Below are 19,858 nucleotides of genomic sequence, written 5' to 3'. Positions count from 1 at the left end.
TTGCGAAAGTATTCGGCCCCCTTGAACTTTGCGACCTTTTGCCACATTTCAGGCTTCAAACATAAAGATATAAAACTGTATTTTTTTGTGAAGAATCAACAACAAGTGGGACACAATCATGAAGTGGAACGACATTTATTGGATATTTCAAACTTTTTTAACAAATCAAAAACTGAAAAATTGTGCGTGCAAAATTATTCAGCCCCCTTAAGTTAATACTTTGTAGCGCCACCTTTTGCTGCGATTACAGTTGTAAGTCACTTGGGGTATGTCTCTATCAGTTTTGCACATCGAGAGACTGACATTTTTTCCCATTCCTCCTTGCAAAACAGCTTGAGCTCAGTGAGGTTGGATGGAGAGCATTTGTGAACAGCAGTTTTCAGTTCTTTCCACAGATTCTCGATTGGATTCAGGTCTGGACTTTGACTTGGCCATTCTAACACCTGGATATGTTTATTTTTGAACCATTCCATTGTAGATGTTGCTTTATGTTTTGGATCATTGTCTTGCTGGAAGACAAATCTCCGTCCCAGTCTCAGGTCTTTTGCAGACTCCATCAGGTTTTCTTCCAGAATGGTCCTGTATTTGGCTCCATCCATCTTCCCATCAATTTTAACCATCTTCCCTGTCCCTGCTGAAGAAAAGCAGGCCCAAACCATGATGCTGCCACCACCATGTTTGACAGTGGGGATGGTGTGTTCAGCTGTGTTGCTTTTACGCCAAACATAAGGTTTTGCATTGTTGCCAAAAAGTTCAATTTTGGTTCTTCTTCCACATGTTTGGTGTGTCTCCCAGGTGGCTTGTGGCAAACTTTAAACGACACTTTTTATGGATATCTTTAAGAAATGGCTTTCTTCTTGCCACTCTTCCATAAAGGCCAGATGTGTGCAATATACGACTGATTGTTGTCCTATGGACAGAGTCTCCCACCTCAGCTGTAGATCTCTGCAGTTCATCCAGAGTGATCATGGGCCTCTTGGCTGCATCTCTGATCAGTCTTCTCCTTGTATGAGCTGAAAGTTTAGAGGGACAGCCAGGTCTTAGTAGATTTGCAGTGGTCTGATACTCCTTCCATTTCAATATTATCGCTTGCACAGTGCTCCTTGGGATGTTTAAAGCTTGGGAAATCTTTTTGTATCCAAATCCGGCTTTAAACTTCTTCACAACAGTATCTCGGACCTGCCTGGTGTGTTCCTTGTTCTTCATGATGCTCTCTGCGCTTTTAACAGACCTCTGAGACTATCACAGTGCAGGTGCATTTATACGGAGACTTGATTACACACAGGTGGATTGTATTTATCATCATTAGTCATTTAGGTCAACATTGGATCATTCAGAGATCCTCACTGAACTTCTGGAGAGAGTTTGCTGCACTGAAAGTAAAGGGGCTGAATAATTTTGCACGCCCAATTTTTCAGTTTTTGATTTGTTAAAAAAGTTTGAAATATCCAATAAATGTCGTTCCACTTCATGATTGTGTCCCACTTGTTGTTGATTCTTCACAAAAAAATACAGTTTTATTTCTTTATGTTTGAAGCCTGAAATGTGGCAAAAGGTCGCAAAGTTCAAGGGGGGCGAATACTTTCGCAAGGCACTGTATGTAAATGTATGTACTTATGTAAATAAGGTATGAGTATTTTTTAAATGTAACTTTTTATGGCTGTAGGGGCAGTATTGAGTAGCTTGGATGAAAGGTACGCAGAGGTGCCCAGAGTAAACGGCCTGCTCCTCAGTCCCAGTTGCTAATATATGCATATTGGATATAAAACACTACGAAGCTTCTAAAACTGTTTGAATGATGTCTGTGAGTATAACAGAACTCATATGGCAGGCAAAAACCTGAGAATAATTCCAAACAGGAAGTGAGAAATCTGAGGTTGGTCGATTTTCAACCCAGCCATTATTGAATTCACAGTGGAATATGGATGATGTCTACCGTCTTTAGAAACTTGAATGAGGCTTCTACTGTGTTGTGGGGCTGAATGGGAGCTGAATGAGCCAGGTGTCTGGCAGAGAGCCAAGGGCTGGTCACACGCAATTCACATGATAGCGACCTGTGTTCCATGGCTTCTCCACAGACAAAGGAATTCTCCGGTTGGAATGTTATTGAAGATTTATGATAAAAACATCCTAAAGATTGATTCTATACTTAGATTGAAATGTTTCTAAGACCTGTAATATAACTTTTTGAAGTTTTTGTCCGACGTTATGCTGGACCTGCATGAGCGTTTGGATTTGTATACCTAAATCCTAACAAAAGTAGCTACTTGGAAATAAATAATGGACATTATCGAACAAATCAAGCATTTATTGTGGAACTAGGATTCCTGGGAGTGCATTCTGATGAAGATCATTAAAGGTAAGAGAATATTTATAATGTTATTTCTGATTTCTGTTGAATCCAACATGGCGGATATTTCTTTTTCTGAGCGCCATCTCAGATTATTGCATGGTTTGCTTTTTCCGTAAAGTTTTTTTTAAATCTGACACGGAGGTTGCATTAAGGAGAGGTATATCTATAATTCCATGTGTATTTTCATCTACATTTATGATGAGTATTTCTGTTGAATTGATGTGGCTATGCAAAATCACTGGATGTTTTTGGAACTAGTGAACGTAACGCGCCAATGTAAACTCAGATTTTTTTATATAAATATGAACTTTATCAAACAAAACATACATGTATTGTGTAACATGAAGTCCTATGAGTGTCATCTGATGAAGATCATCAAAGGTTAGTGATTCATTTTATCTCTATTTGTGCTTTTTGTGACTCCTCTCTTTGACTGGAAAAATGGCTGTGTTTTTCTGTGAGTTGGTGGTCACCTAACATAATAGTTTGTGGTGCTTTCGCTGTAAAGCCTATTTGAAATCGGACACTGTGGCGGGATTAACAACAAGATTACCTTTAAAACGGTATAAAATACATGTATGTTTGAGGAATTTTAATTATGAGATTTCTGTTGTTTTGAATTTGGCGCCTGCACTTTCACTGGCTGTTGTCATATCGATCCCGTTAATGGGATTGCAGCCATAAGAAGTTTTAATCCATTTTAGAATAAGGCTGTAACGTAACAAAATTTAGAAAAAGTCAAGCGGTTTGAATACTTTCTGAATGCACTATATAGCCATACCGTATCTATCTATATGGCTGAAAGAGATTTAGCCATACACTATCTATATCTACGGCTGAGAGAGATATACACAAACTATCTATACCTATTGTTGAGAGAAATATCACCATACAGTATATATTTATATGGCAGAGAGAGATATAGCCATACAGTTTCTACAGTCGTGGCCAAAAAATTTGAGAATGACACAAATATAAATTTTCACAAGGTCTGCTCCCTCAGTTTGTATGATGGCAATTTGCATATACTCCAGAATGTTATGAAGAGTGGTCAGATGAATTGCAATTAATTGCAAAGTCCCTCTTTGCCATGCAAATGAACTGAATCCCCCAAAAACATTTCCACTGCATTTCAGCCCTGCCACAAAAAGACCAGCTGACATCATGTCAGTGATTCTCTCGTTAACACAGGTGTGAGTGTTGACGAGGACAAGGCTGGAGATCACTCTGTCATGCTGATTGAGTTCGAATAACAGACTGGAAGCTTCAAAAGGAGGATGGTGCTTGGAATCATTGTTCTTCCTCTGTCAGCCATGGTTACCTGCAAGGAAACATGTGCCGTCATCATTGCTTTGCACAAAAAGGGCTTCACAGGCAAGGATATTGCTGCCAGTAAGATTGCACCGAAATCAACCATTTATCAGATCATCAAGAACTACAATGAGAGCGGTTCAATTGTTGTGAAGAAGGCTTCAGGGCGCCCAAGAAAGTACAGCAAGCGCCAGGACCGTCTCCTAAAGTTGATTCAGCTGCGGGATCGGGGCACCACAAGTGCAGAGCTTGCTCAGGAATGGCAGCAGGCAGGTGTGAGTGCATCTGCACGCACAGTGAGGCGAAGACTTTTGGAGGATGGCCTGGTGTCAAGAAGGGCAGCAAAGAAGCCACTTCTCTCCAGGAAAAACATTGGGGACAAACTGAAATTCTGCAAAAGGTACAGGGATTGGACTGCTGAGGACTAGAGTAAAGTAATTTTCTCTGATGAATCCCATTTCCGATTGTTTGGGGCATCCGGAAAAAGCGCGACCAACAGTCCTGTGTCATGCCAACAGTAAAGCATCCTGAGACCATTCACGTGTGGGGTTGTATCTCAGCCAAGGGAGTGGGCTCACTCACAATTTTGCCTAAGAACACAGCCATGAATAAAGAATGGTACCAACACATCCTCCGAGAGCAACTTCTCCCAACTATCCAGGAACAGTTTGCTGAAGAACAATGCCTTTTCCAGCATGATGGAGCACAAAAGTCATAACTAAGTGCCTCTGGGAACAAAACATAGATATTTTGGGTCCATGGCCAGAAACTCCCCAGACCTTAATCCCATTGAGAACTTGTGGTCAATCCTCAAGAGGCAGGTGGACAAACAAAAACCCACAAATTCTGACAAACTCCAAGCATTGATTATGCAAGAATGGGCTGCCATCAGTCAGGATATGGCCCAGAATTTAATTGACCGCATGCCAGGGCGTATTGCAGAGGTCTTGAAAAAGAAGGGTCAGCACTGCAAATATTGACTCTTTGCATCAATTTCATGTACTTGTCAATAAAAGCCTTTGACACTTATGAAATGCTTGTAATTATACTTCAGTATTCAATAGTAACATCTGACAAAAATATCTGAAGACACTGAAGCAGCAAACTTTGTGAAAATTAATATTTGTGTCATTCTCAAAACTTTTGGCCACGACTGTACAGTTGAAGTCTACATACACTTAGGTTGGAGTCTTTAAAACTTGTTTTTCAACCACTCCACAAATTTCTTGTTAACAAACTATATTTTTGCCAAGTCGGTTTGGACATCTACTTTGTGCGTGACACAAGTAATTTTTCCAACAACTGTTTACAGACAGATTATTTCACTTATAATGATTCTGATATGCTAACTGACATCGTTTGTGTCAATTGGATGTGCACCTGTGGATGTATTTCAAGGCCTACCTTCAAACTCAGTGCCTCATTGGAAAATCAAAAGAAAATCAGATTTTTTTTGTTGTAGACCTCCACAAGTCTGGTTCATCCTTGGGAGCAATTTCCAAACGCCTGAAGGTACCACGTTCATCTGTACAAACAATAGTACGCAAGTATAAACACCATGGGACCACACAGCCGTCATACTGCTCAGGAAGGAGACGCGTTCTGTCTCCTAGAGATGGATGTACTTTGGTGCGAAAAGTGCAAATCCCAGAACAGCAGCAAAATACCTTGTGAAGATGCTGGAGGAAACAGGTGCAAAAGTATCTATATCCACAGTAAAATTTGTCCTATATCGACATAACCTGAAAGGCCGCTCAGTAAGAAAGAAGCCACTGCTCCAAAACCGCCATAAAAAAGCCAGTCTACAGTTTGCAACTGCACATGGGGACAAAGATCATACTTTTTGGAGAAATAATAATGACCATTGTTATGTTTGGAGGAAAAAGGGGGATGCTTGCAAGCTGAAGAACACCATCCCAACCGTGAAGCACGGGGGTGGCAGCATCATGTTGTGGGGGTGCTTTGCTACAGGAGGGACTGGTGCACTTCACAAAATAGATGGCATCATGAGGGAAGAACAATTATGTGGATATATTGAAGCAACATCTCAAGACATCAGTCAGGAAGTTAAAGCTTGGTCACAAATGGGTCTTCCAAATGGACAATAACCCCAAACATACTTTCAAAGTTGTGGCAAAATGGCTTAAGGACAACAAAGTCAAGGTATTGGAGTGACCATCACAAAGCCCTGACCTCAATCCCGTAGGAAATGTGTGGGCAGAACTGAAAAAGCGTGTGCAAGCAAGGAGTCCTACAACCTGACTCAGGTTGTTTACATACACTCAATTAGTATTTGGTAACATTGCCTTTAAATGGTTTAACTTGGGTCAAACAGTTCGGGTAACCTTCCACAAGCTTCTCACAATAAGTTGGGGGAATTTTGGCCCATTCCTCATGATGCTGGTGTAAACTTCTGACCCACTGGGAATGTGGTGACAGAAATAAAAGCTGAAATAAATTATTCTCTACTATTATTCTGACATTTCACATTCTTAAAATAAAGTAGTGATCTTAACAGACCTAAAACAGGGAATGTTTACTAGGATTAAATGTCAGGAATTGTGAAAAACTGAGTTTAAATGTATTTGGCTAAGGTGTATGTAAACTTCCGACTTCAACTGTATCTATGGCTGAGAGAAATATAGCCATACACTATTTATATCTATGGCTGAGAGAAATATAGCCATACACTATTTATATCTATGGCTGAGAGAAATATAGCCATACACTATTTATATCTATGGCTGAGAGAAATATAGCCATACACTATTTATATCTATGGCTGAGAGAAATATAGCCATACACTATGTATATATATATGGCTGGAGTAGACATGCAGTATTATCTTTTCTGCTCTCAATAGATGCCTTCCTGATCATCTCTGAGTTGAGTCTCACCAAAAGTTACATTATTATGAGCCTTTAACAGTTCCTCTCAGTCTAAGCATCGTTTCCTTTACATTTGTGAGAGTAGTTCTAGAAATAAATAATGCAATCTGATTGGTCCCTAGTGGTGGACCAGGCTGGCAAGCTGTAGCCCAACAATTCCCCTGACGATTTGGTGATATACACATCAGAGTTTCCTTGTGGAGGGTAGTCCAAGCCAAGGCAGCAGAACCGTACCTGTCTGTCTGTCTGAAACATGTCTGTCTGTACTCACAAAGTCCTGTTGTATGTCTGTGAAGTCTTTTCCGTATTTCTCCAGGGCCTCTTCAAACAGGTTGGCCTCTGAGGCGCTCCACTCCTCCATCTCGTCCCGGCAGAGAATAGGTCCTCCCTGGGGAACCAGGGCAGCGATGGCCCGCGTCATGTCATAACCCGTCTTATCCAAGGTGTCCATGGCATGGAACTAGGGAGAAGATGGGAGGGGGGGGGGGGGGGTATTGTGTTGTGTTCAGTAAGCAGAAAACACGAAGAAACAGGGTGGTACCATCTGTATTTGTCCAATAAGAAACACTTCCGTGGGGTTTACTGTGTGCCCTAATGAACATGTATGCCCCTGGATTTCACCTATACCCAGCCAACAAAACACACCCTTGTAACAAACAAACCAAGCAAAAGGTCCCTATTTTTCTGTCTGTCAAAGCCACCAAGGTTAATGGTGCTGCATAGTCTATTATGGATGTGCTATTATCTTGACACTTGTCTTAGTCAGTGTGAGGGTCTCTCTATTCATGAGTGTAAGAGTTGATTTGTGTGCTGTGCGCATGTTGTTTTCATGTATATGTATGTGTGCTGTGCGCATGTTGTTTTCATGTATATGTATGTGTGCTGTGTGCATGTTGTTTTCATGTATATGTATGTGTGCTGTGCGCATGTTGTTTTCATGTATATGTATGTGTGCTGTGCGCATGTTGTTTTCATGTATATGTATGTGTGCTGTGCGCATGTTGTTTTCATGTATATGTATGTGTGCTGTGTGCATGTTGTTTTCATGTATATGTATGTGTGCTGTGCGCATGTTGTTTTCATGTATATGTATGTGTGCATGTTGTTTTCATGTACAGTGCCTTGCGAAAGTATTCGGCCCCCTTGAACTTTGCGACCTTTTGCCACATTTCAGGCTTCAAACATAAAGATATAAAACTGTATTTTTTTGTGAAGAATCAACAACAAGTGGGACACAATCATGAAGTGGAACGACATTTATTGGATATTTCAAACTTTTTTTAACAAATCAAAAACTGAAAAATTGGGCGTGCAAAATTATTCAGCCCCCTTAAGTTAATACTTTGTAGCGCCACCTTTTGCTGCGATTACAGCTGTAAGTCGCTTGGGGTATGTCTCTATCAGTTTTGCACATCGAGAGACTGACATTTTTTCCCATTCCTCCTTGCAAAACAGCTCGAGCTCAGTGAGGTTGGATGGAGAGCATTTGTGAACAGCAGTTTTCAGTTCTTTCCACAGATTCTTGATTGGATTCAGGTCTGGACTTTGACTTGGCCATTCTAACACCTGGATATGTTTATTTTTGAACCATTCCATTGTAGATTTTGCTTTATGTTTTGGATCATTGTCTTGTTGGAAGACAAATCTCTGTCCCAGTCTCAGGTCTTTTGCAGACTCCATCAGGTTTTCTTCCAGAATGGTCCTGTATTGGGCTCCATCCATCTTCCCATCAATTTTAACCATCTTCCCTGTCCCTGCTGAAGAAAAGCAGGCCCAAACCATGATGCTGCCACCACCATGTTTGACAGTGGGGATGGTGTGTTCACGGTGATGAGCTGTGTTGCTTTTACGCCAAACATAACGTTTTGCATTGTTGCCAAAAAGTTCAATTTTGGTTTCATCTGACCAGAGCACCTTCTTCCACATGTTTGGTGTGTCTCCCAGGTGGCTTGTGGCAAACTTTAAACAACACTTTTTATGGATATCTTTAAGAAATGGCTTTCTTCTTGCCACTCTTCCATAAAGGCCAGATTTGTGCAATATACGACTGATTGTTGTCCTATGGACAGAGTCTCCCACCTCAGCTGTAGATCTCTGCAGTTCATCCAGAGTGATCATGGGCCTCTTGGCTGCATCTCTGATCAGTCTTATCCTTGTATGAGCTGAAAGTTTAGAGGGACGGCCAGGTCTTGGTAGATTTGCAGTGGTCTGATACTCCTTCCATTTCAATATTATCGCTTGCACAGTGCTCCTTGGGATGTTTAAAGCTTGGGAAATCTTTTTGTATCCAAATCCGGCTTTAAACTTCTTCACAACAGTATCTCGGACCTGCCTGGTGTGTTCCTTGTTCTTCATGATGCTCTCTGCGCTTTTAACGGACCTCTGAGACTATCACAGTGCAGGTGCATTTATACGGAGACTTGATTACACACAGGTGGATTGTATTTATCATCATTAGTCATTTAGGTCAGCATTGGATCTTTCAGAGATCCTCACTGAACATCTGGAGAGAGTTTGCTGCACTGAAAGTAAAGGGGCTGAATAATTTTGCACGCCCAATTTTTCAGTTTTTGATTTGTTAAAAAAGTTTGACATATCCAATAAATGTGGTTCCACTTCATGATTGTGTCCCACTTGTTGTTGATTCTTCACAAAAAAATACAGTTTTATATCTTTATGTTTGAAGCCTGAAATGTGGCAAAAGGTCGCAAAGTTCAAGGGGGCCGAATACTTTTGCAAGGCACTGTATATGCATGTGTGCTGTGCGCATGTTGTTTTCATGTATATGTACGTGTGCTCTGCGCATGTGCTTTTCATGTACAGTACCAGTCAAAAGTTTGGACACCTACTCATTACCGACCATTTCGAATCCCACCGTACCTTCTCCACTATGCAATCTAGTTTCAGATCTGGTCATGGGTGCACCTCAGCCACGCTCAAGGTCCTAAATGATATCATAACCGCCATCAATAAGAGACATTACTGTGCAGCCGTATTCATCGACCTGGCCAAGGCTTTCGACTCTGTCAATCACCACATTCGTATCGGCAGACTCAACACCCTTGATTTCTCAAATGACTGCCTCACCTGGTTCACCATCTACTTCTCAGATAGAGTTCAGTGTGTCAAATCAGAGAGCCTGTTGTCCGGTCCTCTGGCAGTCTCTATGGGGGTGCCACACGGTTCAATTCTCGGGCAGACTCTCTTCTCTGTATATATCAATGATGTCGTTCTTGCTAATGGTGATTCTCTGATCCACCTCTACGCAGACAAGACCATTCTGGATACATCTGGCCCTTCTTTGGACGCTGTGTTAACTAACCTCCAGGCGAGCTTCAACGCCATACAACTCTCCTTCCGTGGCCTCCAACTGCTCTTAAATGCAAGTAAAACTAAATGCATGCTCTTTAACCGATCGCTGCCCACACCTGCCTGCCCGCCCAGCATCACTACTCTGGACTAGAGGTCGACCGATTAATCGGAATGGCCGATTAATTAGGTCCGATTTCAAGTTTTCATAACAATCGGAAATCGGTATTTTTGGGCGCCAATTAAAAAAAAATGTTTTTACACCTTTATTTAATCTTTATTTAACTAGCAAGTCAGTTAAGAACACATTCTTATTTTCAATGATGGCCCAGGAACAGTGTGTTAACTGCCTCGTTCAGGGGCAGAAAGACAGATTTTCACCTTGGCAGCTCGGGGGACCCAATCTTGCAACCTTACAGTTAACTAGTCCAAAGCAATAACGACCTGCCTCTCTCTCGTTGCACTCCACAAGGAGACTGCCTGTTACGCAAATGCAGTAAGACAAGGTAAGTTGCTAGCTAGCATTAAACTTATCTTACAAAAAACAATCAATCATAATCACTAGTTAACTACACATGGTGGATGATATTACTAGATATTATCTAGCGTGTCCTGTGTTGCATATAATCTGACTGAGCATACAAGCATACAAGTTTCTAAGTATCTGACTGAGCGGTGGTAGGCAGAAGCAGGCGTGGAAACATTCATTCAAACAGCACTTTTGTGCGTTTTGCCAGCAGCTCTTCGTTGTGCGTCAAGCATTGCGCTGTTTATGACTTCAAACCTATCAACTCCCGAGATGAGGCTGGTGTGACCGAAGTGAAATGGCTGGCTAGTTAGCGCGCGCTAATAGCATTTCAAACTTCACTCGCTCTGAGCCTTGGAGTGGTTGTTCCCCTTGCTCTGCATGGGTAACGCTGCTTCGATGGGGTGGCTGTTGTTGTTGTGTTGCTGGTTCGAGCCCAGGGAGGAGCGAGGAGAGGGACGGAGGCTATACTGTTACACTGGCAATACTAAAGTGCCTATAAGAACATCCAATAGTCAAAGGTTAATGAAATACAAATAGTATAGAGGGAAATAGTCCTATAATAACTACAACCTAAAACTTCTTACCTGGGAATATTGAAGACTCATGTTAAAAGGAACCACCAAATCATAATCGGTCGACCTCTACTCTGGACGGTTCTGACTTAGAATATGTGGACAACTACAAATACCTAGGTGTCTGGTTAGACTGTAAACTCTCCTTCCAGACTCACATTGGGGCGGCAGGGTAGCCTAGTGGTTAGAGCGTTGGACTAGTAACTGGAAGGTTGCAAGTTCAAACCCCCGAGCTGACAAGGTACAAAATCTGTCGTTCTGCCCCTGAACAAGCCAGTTCCTAGACAACCCACTGTTCCTAGGCCGTCATTGAAAATAAGAATTTGTTCTTAACTGACTTGCCTAGTTAAATAAAGGTAAAATAAAATAAAAAACATTAAACATCTCCAATCCAAAAGTATTTCACAACAAAGCCTCCTTCACTCATGCAGCCAAACATACCCTCGTAAAACTGACCATCCTACCGATCCTCGATGATGTCATTTACAAAATAGCCTCCAACACTCAACTCAAAAATTGGATGCAGTCTATCACAGTGCCATCCATTTTGTCACCAAAGCCCCATATACCCACCACTGCGACCTGTACGCTCTCGTTGGCTGGACCTCGCTTCATACTCGTCGCCAAACCCACTGGCTCCAGGTCATCTACAAGTCTCTGCTAGGTAAAGCCCCGCCTTATCTCAGCTCACTGGTCACCATAGCAGCACCCACCCGTAGCACGCGCTCCAGAAGGTATATCTCACTGGTCACCCCCAAAGCCAATTCTTCCTTTGGCCACCTTTCCTTCCAGTTCTCTGTTTCCAATGACTGGAACGAACTGCAAAAATCACTGAAGCTGGAGACACATATCACCCTCACTAGCTTTAAGCACCAGCTGTCAGAGCAGCTCACAGTTCACTGTATCTGTAAATAGCCCATCCAACTACCTCATCCCCATACTATATTTATTTATCTTGCTCCTTTGCATCCCAGTATCTCTACTTGCACATTCATCTTCTGCACACCTACCATTCCAGTTTTAATTTGCTATATTTTAATTACTTCGCCACCATGGCCTATTTATTGCCTTTCCTCCCTTATCCTACCTCATTTGCACACATTGTATATAGACTTTTTCTACTGTATTATTGACTGTACGTTTGTTTATTCCATGTCTAACTCTGTGTTGTTGTATGTTTCGAACTGCTTTTCTTTATCTTGGCCAGGTCGCAGTTGTAAATGAGAACTTGTTCTTAACTAGCCTACCTGGTTAAATAAAGGTGAAATAAAAAATTGCATAAAAATTCAAGGATTTTTCTTTATTTTTACTATTTTTTACATTGTAGAATAACAGTGAAGACATCAAAACTATATTTTATATTTGAGATTCTCCAAAGTACCTAGATGCTTGTTCTAGGTCCCAAGAAACAAAGAGATCTTCTGTTGAATCTGACAATTAATCTTGAGGGTTGCACAGTCGTCTCAAATAAAACTGAAGGACCTCGGCGCTACTCTGGACATTGCAAAAATCAGAAACTTTCTGTCCAAAAATGATGCATAAAAATTTATCCATACTTTTGTTACTTCTAGGTTAGACTACTGCAATGCTCTACTTTCCGGCTACCCGGATAAAGCACTAAATAAACTTCAGTTAGTGCTAAATACGGTTGCTAGAATCCTGACTAGAACCAAAAAAATGTATCATATTACTCCAGTGCTAGCCTCCCTACACTGGCTTCCTGTTAAGGCAAGGGCTGATTTCAAGGTTTTACTGCTAACCTAAAAAGCATTACATGGGCTTGCTCCTACCTATCTTTCCGATTTGGTCCTGCCATACATACCTACATGTACGTTACGGTCAGAAGAAGCAGGCCTCCTAATTGTCCCAATAATTTCTCAGCAAACGGCTGGAGGCAGGGCTTTCTCCTATAGAGCTCCATTTTGATGGAATGGTCTGCCTACCCATGTGAGAGACGCAGACTCGGTCTCAACCTTTAAGTCTTTACTGAAGACTCATCTCTTCAGTAGGTCATATGATTGAGTGTTGTCTGGCACAGGAGTGTGAAGGTGAAGGGAAAGGCTCTGGAGCAATGAACCGCCCTTGCTGTCTGAATCCCCTCTCTCCACTGGGATTCTCTGCCTCTAACCCTATTACAGGGGCTGAGTCACTGGCTTACTGGTGCTCTTCCATGCCGTCCCTAGGAGGGGTGCGTCACTTGAGTGGGCAAAGTCACTGACGTGATCTTCCTGTCTGGGTTGGCGCCCCCCCTTGAGTTGTGCCGTGGCGGAGATCTTTGTGGGCTATACTCGGCCTTGTCTCAGGATGATAAGTTGATGGTTGATGACATCTCTCTAGTGGTGTGGGGGCTGTGCTTTGGCAAAGTGGGTGGGGTTATATCCTGCCTGTTTGCCCTGTCCAGGGGTATCATCGGATAGGGCCACAGTGTCTCCTGACCTCTCCTGTCTCAGGCTCCAGTATTTATGCTGCAGTAGTTTATGTGTCGGGGGGCTAGGGTCAGTCTGTTATATCTGGAGTACTTCTCCTGTCTTATCCGGTGTCCTGTGTAAACTTAAGAATTCTCTCTCTCTCAGGACCATGCCTCAGGACTACCTGGCATGATGACTCCTTGCTGTCCCCAGTCCACCTGGCCGTGCTGCTGCTCCAGTTTCAACTGTTCTGCCTGCGGCTATGGAACCCTGACCTGTTCACCGGACGTGCTACCTGTCCCAGACCTGCTGTTTTCAACTCTCTAGAGACAGAAGGAGCGGTAGAGATACTCTTAATGATCGGCTATGAAAAGCCAACTGACATTTACTCCTGAGGTGCTGACTTGCTGCACCCTCGAGAACTACTGTGATTATTATTATTTGACCATGCTGGTCATTTATGAACATTTGAACATCTTGGCCATGTTCTGTTATTATCTCCACCCGGCACAGCCAGGAGAGGACTGGCCATCCCTCATACCCTGGTTCCTCTCTAGGTTTCTTCCTAGGTTTTGGCCTTTCTAGGGAGTTTTTCCTAGCCACCGTGCTTCAACACCTGCATTGCTTGCTGTTTGGGGTTTTAGGCTGGGTTTCTGTACAGCACTTTGAGATATCAGCTGATGTAAGAAGGGCTATATATATATATTTTTTTGCCACCCTGCCTTGTTGACAGCTTTGCACACTCTTGGCATTCTCTCAACCAGCTTCATGAGGTAGACACCTGGAATGCATTTCAATTATCTGGTGTGCCTTGTTAAAAGTACATTTGTGGAATTTCTTTCCTTCTTAATGCGTTTGAGCCAATCAGTTGTGTTGTGACAAGGTAGGGGTGGTATACAGAAGATAGCCCTATTTGGTAAAAGACCAAGTCCATATTGTTGGACTAGTAACCAGAAGGTTGCAAGTTCAAACCCCCGAGCTGATAAGGTACAAATCTGTCATTCTGCCCCTGAACAGACAGCTAACCCACTGTTCCTAGGCCGTCATTGAAAAAAAGAATTTGTTCTTAACTGACTTGCCTGGTTAAATAAAGGTAAAATTAAAATAAAAAATATTATGGCAAGAAGGTCAGTCAATCTGGAACATTTCAAGAGCTTTGAACGTTTCTTCAAGTGCAGTTGCAAAAACCATCAAGCGCTATGATGAATCTGGCTCTCATGAGGACCGCCACAGGAAAGGAAGACCCAGAGTAACCTCTGCTGCAGAGGTTACGTTCATTAGAGTTAACTGCACCTCAGATTGCAGCCCAAATAAATGCTTCACAGAGTTCAAGAAACAGACACATCTCAACATCAACTGTTCAGAGGAGACTGTGTGAATCAGGCCATCATGGACTAAAGGACACCAATAAGAAGAAGAGACTTGCTTCGGGGGAAAAAACACGAGCAATGGACACTAGACCAGTTGAAATCTGTCCTTTGGTCTGATGAGTCCAAATTTGAAATTTTTGGTTCCAACCGCCATGTCTTTGTGAGATGCAGAGTAGGTGAATGGATGATCTCTGCATGTGTGGTTCCCACTGTGAAGCATGGAGGAGGAGGTGTGATGGTGCATTGCAGGAGACACTGCGATTTATTTAGAATTCAAGGCACACTTAACCAGCATAGCTACCACAGCATCCTGCAGCGATATGCCATTCCATCTGGTTTGCGCTTAGTGGGACTATCATTTGTTTTTCAGCAGGACAATGACCCAAAACCCACCTCCAGGCTGTGTAAGGGCTATTTGACCAAGGAGAGTGATGGAGTGCTATATCAGATTACCTGGCCACTACAATCACCAGACCTCAACCCAATTGAGATTGTTTAGGATGAGTTGGACTGCAGAGCAAAGGAAAAGCAGCCAACAAGTGCTCAGCATATGTGGGAACTCCTTCAAGACTGTTGGAAAAGCATTCCTCATGAAGCTGGTTAAGAGAATGCCAAGAGTGTGAAAAGCTGTCATCAAGGCAAAGGGTGGCTACTTTGAAGAATCTAAAATATATTTTGATTTGTTTAACACTTTTTTGGTTACTACATGATTCCATATGTGTTATTTCATAGTTTTGTCTTCACTACTATTCTACAATGTAGAAAATAGTCTAAATAAAGAAAACCCCTTGAATGAGTAGGTGTGTCCAAACTTTTGACTGGTACTGTATATGGATGTGTGTTGTGAGCATGTTGTTTTCATGTATATTGATGTGTGTGTTTGTGTGTACGCTGTAGCTCGGAGGCCTGTTTTCCATGTTTTATGTATGAGGTGCAGAATTGGGCCGGAACATGGCCACATGGGTCGTCTGGGGCCGCTGAAGCCTGCTCGTTACTGATACTCAGACACACACACGCAATATCACACACACGCTCAGTCACACAGAGATGCCCCATACACGCACACAGACACACATGAGCACGAATGCACCCACGCACACCCACTCACACCCGCTACTGAAGCTCCCAGCATACCCCTGGGCTAATAGCAATCCTGCCGAGCACTCACCTCTGGCCTGACCCTGACCTTACCTAGGGCAGTGGGCAATGTGTGTATGTGTGTGTGTCTTACCAGGGTGATGTCTCTAGAGGCAGCAGCAGCACTCATGTGAAGACTGGGCTGCCGGACAGAACTACTGCAGTCTAGAGCCCGCGCAAAGGTACCCACTGACCTGAGAGACAGAGGAATGGAGAAAGGAAGGGGGAGAGAGGGAGGGATGACAGAGAGGGAGGGGGAAGGATGAGAGAGACAATGGGGGGCGAGACAAGGAGGAAAAGAGATGGGGGAGAGAGAGAAGAGGAGGGAGAGACAAGGAGGGAAATAGATGGGCGAGAGAGAGAAGAGGAGGGAGAGACAAGGAGGGAAAGAGATGGGGGAGAGAGAGAGAGAAGAGGAGGGAGAGACAAGGAGGGAAAGAGATGGGGGAGAAAGAGAGAGACAAGGAGGGAAATAGATGGGGGAGAAGAGAGAGATAAGCAAGAGGAGTTTGTGTTAACCCTCCAGATTTAGAGGTATGACAACAGAGGAAGAGGTGGCAATAAACCTCTCCACCTCCCACCAGACCGGTCTTCTAACCCCTCCACCTCCCACCAGACCAGTCTTCTAACCCCTCCACCAGACCAGTTTTCTAACCCCTCCACCTCTCACCAGACCAGTCTTCTAACCCCTCCACCAGACCAGTCTTCTAACCCCTCCACCTTCCACCAGACCAGTCTTCTAACCCCTCCACCAGACCAGTCTTCTAACCCCTCCACCAGACCAGTCTTCTAACCCCTCCACCAGACCAGTCTTCTAACCCATCCACCAGACCAGTCTTCTAACCCCTCCACCAGACCAGTCTTCTAACCCCTCCACCTCCCACCAGACCAGTCTTCTAACCCCTCCACCAGACCAGTCTTCTAACCCATCCACCAGACCAGTCTTCTAACCCCTCCACCAGACCAGTCTTCTAACCCCTCCACCAGACCAGTCTTCTAACCCCTCCACCAGACCAGTCTTCTAACCCCTCCACCAGACCAGTCTTCTATCCCCTCCACCAGACCAGTCTTCTAACCCCTCCACCTCCCACCAGACCAGTCTTCTAACCCCTCCACCAGACCAGTCTTCTAACCCCTCCACCTTCCACCAGACCAGTCTTCTAACCCCTCCACCTTCAACCAGACCAGTCTTCTAACTCCTCCACCAGACCAGTCTTCTAACCCCTCCACCCTTATACCACAACAGAGTCCATCTTACCAACAACTACCCCAAAAACCCTGCTCCATCTCCTCCTAGTCCCACCAGAGCCTTTTACATGTCCTATCCATCTCACAGCAGTCTTACCAAGCTACTAACACCTCCCGCCACAGTAGAGCCACAACCCTTCCACCATAGCCCACCGAACCGGACCCACTTACCGAGCCACAACCAGGAACTGGTCGATCTGTTTCTCTGTGAGGGGACTGCTGGGGTCCCACACCTTCTCCTCCAGCTTGGCCAGGTCCCTGCCATCCTCCTCACCTGAAGGTCCAGTTAGCACAATTACGCATTAGAAACCAGTTAGCCGTTACCCCATACAAACTAGTTAACACAGTCACTGTTAGGAACCAGTTAGCAGTTACCCCATACAAACCAGTTTGCATAGTCACCAGTTAGAAACCAGTTAGCAGTTACCCCATACAAGCCAGTTAACACAGTCACTGTTAGAAACCAGTTAGCAGTTACCCCATACAAACCAGTTAACACAGTCACTGTTATAAACCAGTTAGCAGTTACCCCATACAAACCAGTTAACACAGTCACTGTTAGAAACCAGTTAGCACAGTTACCCCATACAAACCAGTTAACACAGTCACTGTTAGAAACCAGTTAACACAGTCACCCCTTATAAACCAGTTAGCAGTTACCCCATACAAAACAGTTAACACAGTTACCCCATACAAACCAGTTAACACAGTCACTGTTAGAAACCAGTTAGCAGTTACCCAATACAAACCAGTTAACACAGTCACCCGTTAAAAACCAGTTAACACAGTCACCCCTTATAAACCAGTTAAGTCACCCCTTATAAACCAGTTAACAGTCACCCGTTATAAACCAGTTAACAGTCACCCGTTATAAACCAGTTAACACAGTCACCCGTTATAAACCAGTTAAGTCACCCCTTATAAACCAGTTAACAGTCACCCGTTATAAACCAGTTAACACAGTCACCCGTTACAAACCAGTTAACAGAGTCACCCGTTACAAACCAGTTACACAGTCACCCGTTACAAACCAGTTACACAGTCACCCGTTACAAACCAGTTAACACAGTCACCCCTTATAAACCAGTTAACACAGTCACCCGTTACAAACCAGTTACACAGTCACCCGTTACAAACCAGTTAACACAGTCACCCGTTACAAACCAGTTACACAGTCACCCCTTATAAACCAGTTAACACAGTCACCCGTTACAAACCAGTTAACAGTCACCCCTTATAAACCAGTTAGCAGAGTCACCCGTTACAAACCAGTTAACAGTCACCCCTTATAAACCAGTTAACAGTCACCCAGTCTGCAACACTACACCAACCTGACTAAACCGCCCTGTGGGTATTTAAACTAAACTTATGACGGTGCAGCAAAGTGAGGAGACAGACATGCCCTCTGGCTCTCCATCAGTCTTGGGGTGATGTGGTTCTGGTTCCTCATAAAACTTGCTTGTAGACACATCCACACACTTTGACATAACGTATATCCGGGCTTCTGGCCCTCTCAAACACTATTGGGGTGACATGACTCCTCACTAAAACTCACACTCTGATTCACACTCTTTGACATAACGTTGCATAATAGCGTCCAGTGCAGTGTGATAGACGCCCATGCCCTCCCACTGACTGCACCCTGAGTTGAGATAGGACCCTGCCTGCAGTACCAAAGAGAATACTAGCCAAGAGGCTAATCTACAGGTAGGCGTGACACATTTTGCTATGGGAAATGCTAACAGTTCAATCTTTCATATGAGTGTCTTTGGCGTACGTACCCTAATTGCTCCTGTAAGTCACTCTGGATAAGAGCGTCTGATAAATGACTCAAATATAAATGTACCCTCTTTGAGGAAGTCTGTGATGTCTGCCTGGTACTTGTTCCCCACCCTGATCTCCCCTTTATCAGCCAGAAGAGTCTTCTGCTGGGGGTCGTAGACCAGGGAGTAGAAGAACGCATCCTGGAGAGAGGGATGGAGAGAGGGAGGACAAGAGAGAGGGACAGATAGGGAGGAGAGAGAGATGGAGAGGGAGGACAAGAGAGAGAGACAGATAGGGAGGAGAGAGATAGAGAAGGAGGACAAGAGAAAGAGACAGATAGAGAGGAGAGAGGGATGGAGAGAGAGATTGAGAGGGAGGTGAAAGGGATGGAGAGGGATGGAGAGGGAGGACAAGAGAGAGAGACAGATAGGGAGGAGAGAGGGATGGAGAGAGGGATGGAGAGGAGAGAGTAAGAGACAAAGGATTGAAGAGGTTGAGTGGGGTTGTGTGTGTGTGTGTGTGTAGCAGCTAGTCTCTCGTCTTCTCATTACTGACTGTGAAAAGAACATTCTGGTTCAACACACTGAATTATTCATCCAGCATCAAGACACACACACATTAATTTAATATGGAGTACATTTAGACAGTACATCCCATTCTCCATCCAGCAGTTCTATGTGAGGACAGTGTGTGTGTGTGAGTGAGAGATTGAGAGTCAGTGAGAGAGAGAAGGGCAGTGTTTGAGAGGCGAGCCACCTACCTCTCGGTCCAGATAGGACTTCAGAGCCTCCGTCTCGTTCAGCAGAGTGACACAACACTTCCCCCTGAGAGAGAGAGAGAAACCCCTTACTAATATTATATAATGAAGCACAGTACAGCCTATATTAGGGGTGTAACGGTTCACCAAACCCATGGTTCGGTACATATTACGGTTTTGGGGTCATGGTTCGCCTTCGGTACACAAGTTTC

At 43.8% G+C, this 19,858-nt stretch overlaps 1 protein-coding gene across 1 annotated transcript in view; it reads right to left on the bottom strand.

The window, feature by feature from the left end:
- LOC139383463 (metastasis-associated protein MTA1-like) overlaps window positions 1–19,858 on the bottom strand; it is a 79,974-nt gene that overhangs the window by 22,579 nt on the left and 37,537 nt on the right. The window contains exons 6-10 of the mRNA XM_071128009.1: window positions 19,650–19,713; window positions 18,972–19,089; window positions 17,297–17,399; window positions 15,972–16,071; window positions 6,824–7,012 (exon numbers count right to left, since the gene is read on the bottom strand). Of these exons, the coding sequence (XP_070984110.1) occupies window positions 6,824–7,012; window positions 15,972–16,071; window positions 17,297–17,399; window positions 18,972–19,089; window positions 19,650–19,713 (574 nt within the window). The remainder of the gene's footprint in view (window positions 1–6,823; window positions 7,013–15,971; window positions 16,072–17,296; window positions 17,400–18,971; window positions 19,090–19,649; window positions 19,714–19,858) is intronic.

Source organism: Oncorhynchus clarkii, chromosome 25 (genome assembly GCF_045791955.1).
Source record: "Oncorhynchus clarkii lewisi isolate Uvic-CL-2024 chromosome 25, UVic_Ocla_1.0, whole genome shotgun sequence".
Classification (NCBI taxonomy): domain Eukaryota; kingdom Metazoa; phylum Chordata; class Actinopteri; order Salmoniformes; family Salmonidae; genus Oncorhynchus; species Oncorhynchus clarkii.
This window is presented reverse-complemented; position numbering and strand designations above follow the sequence as displayed.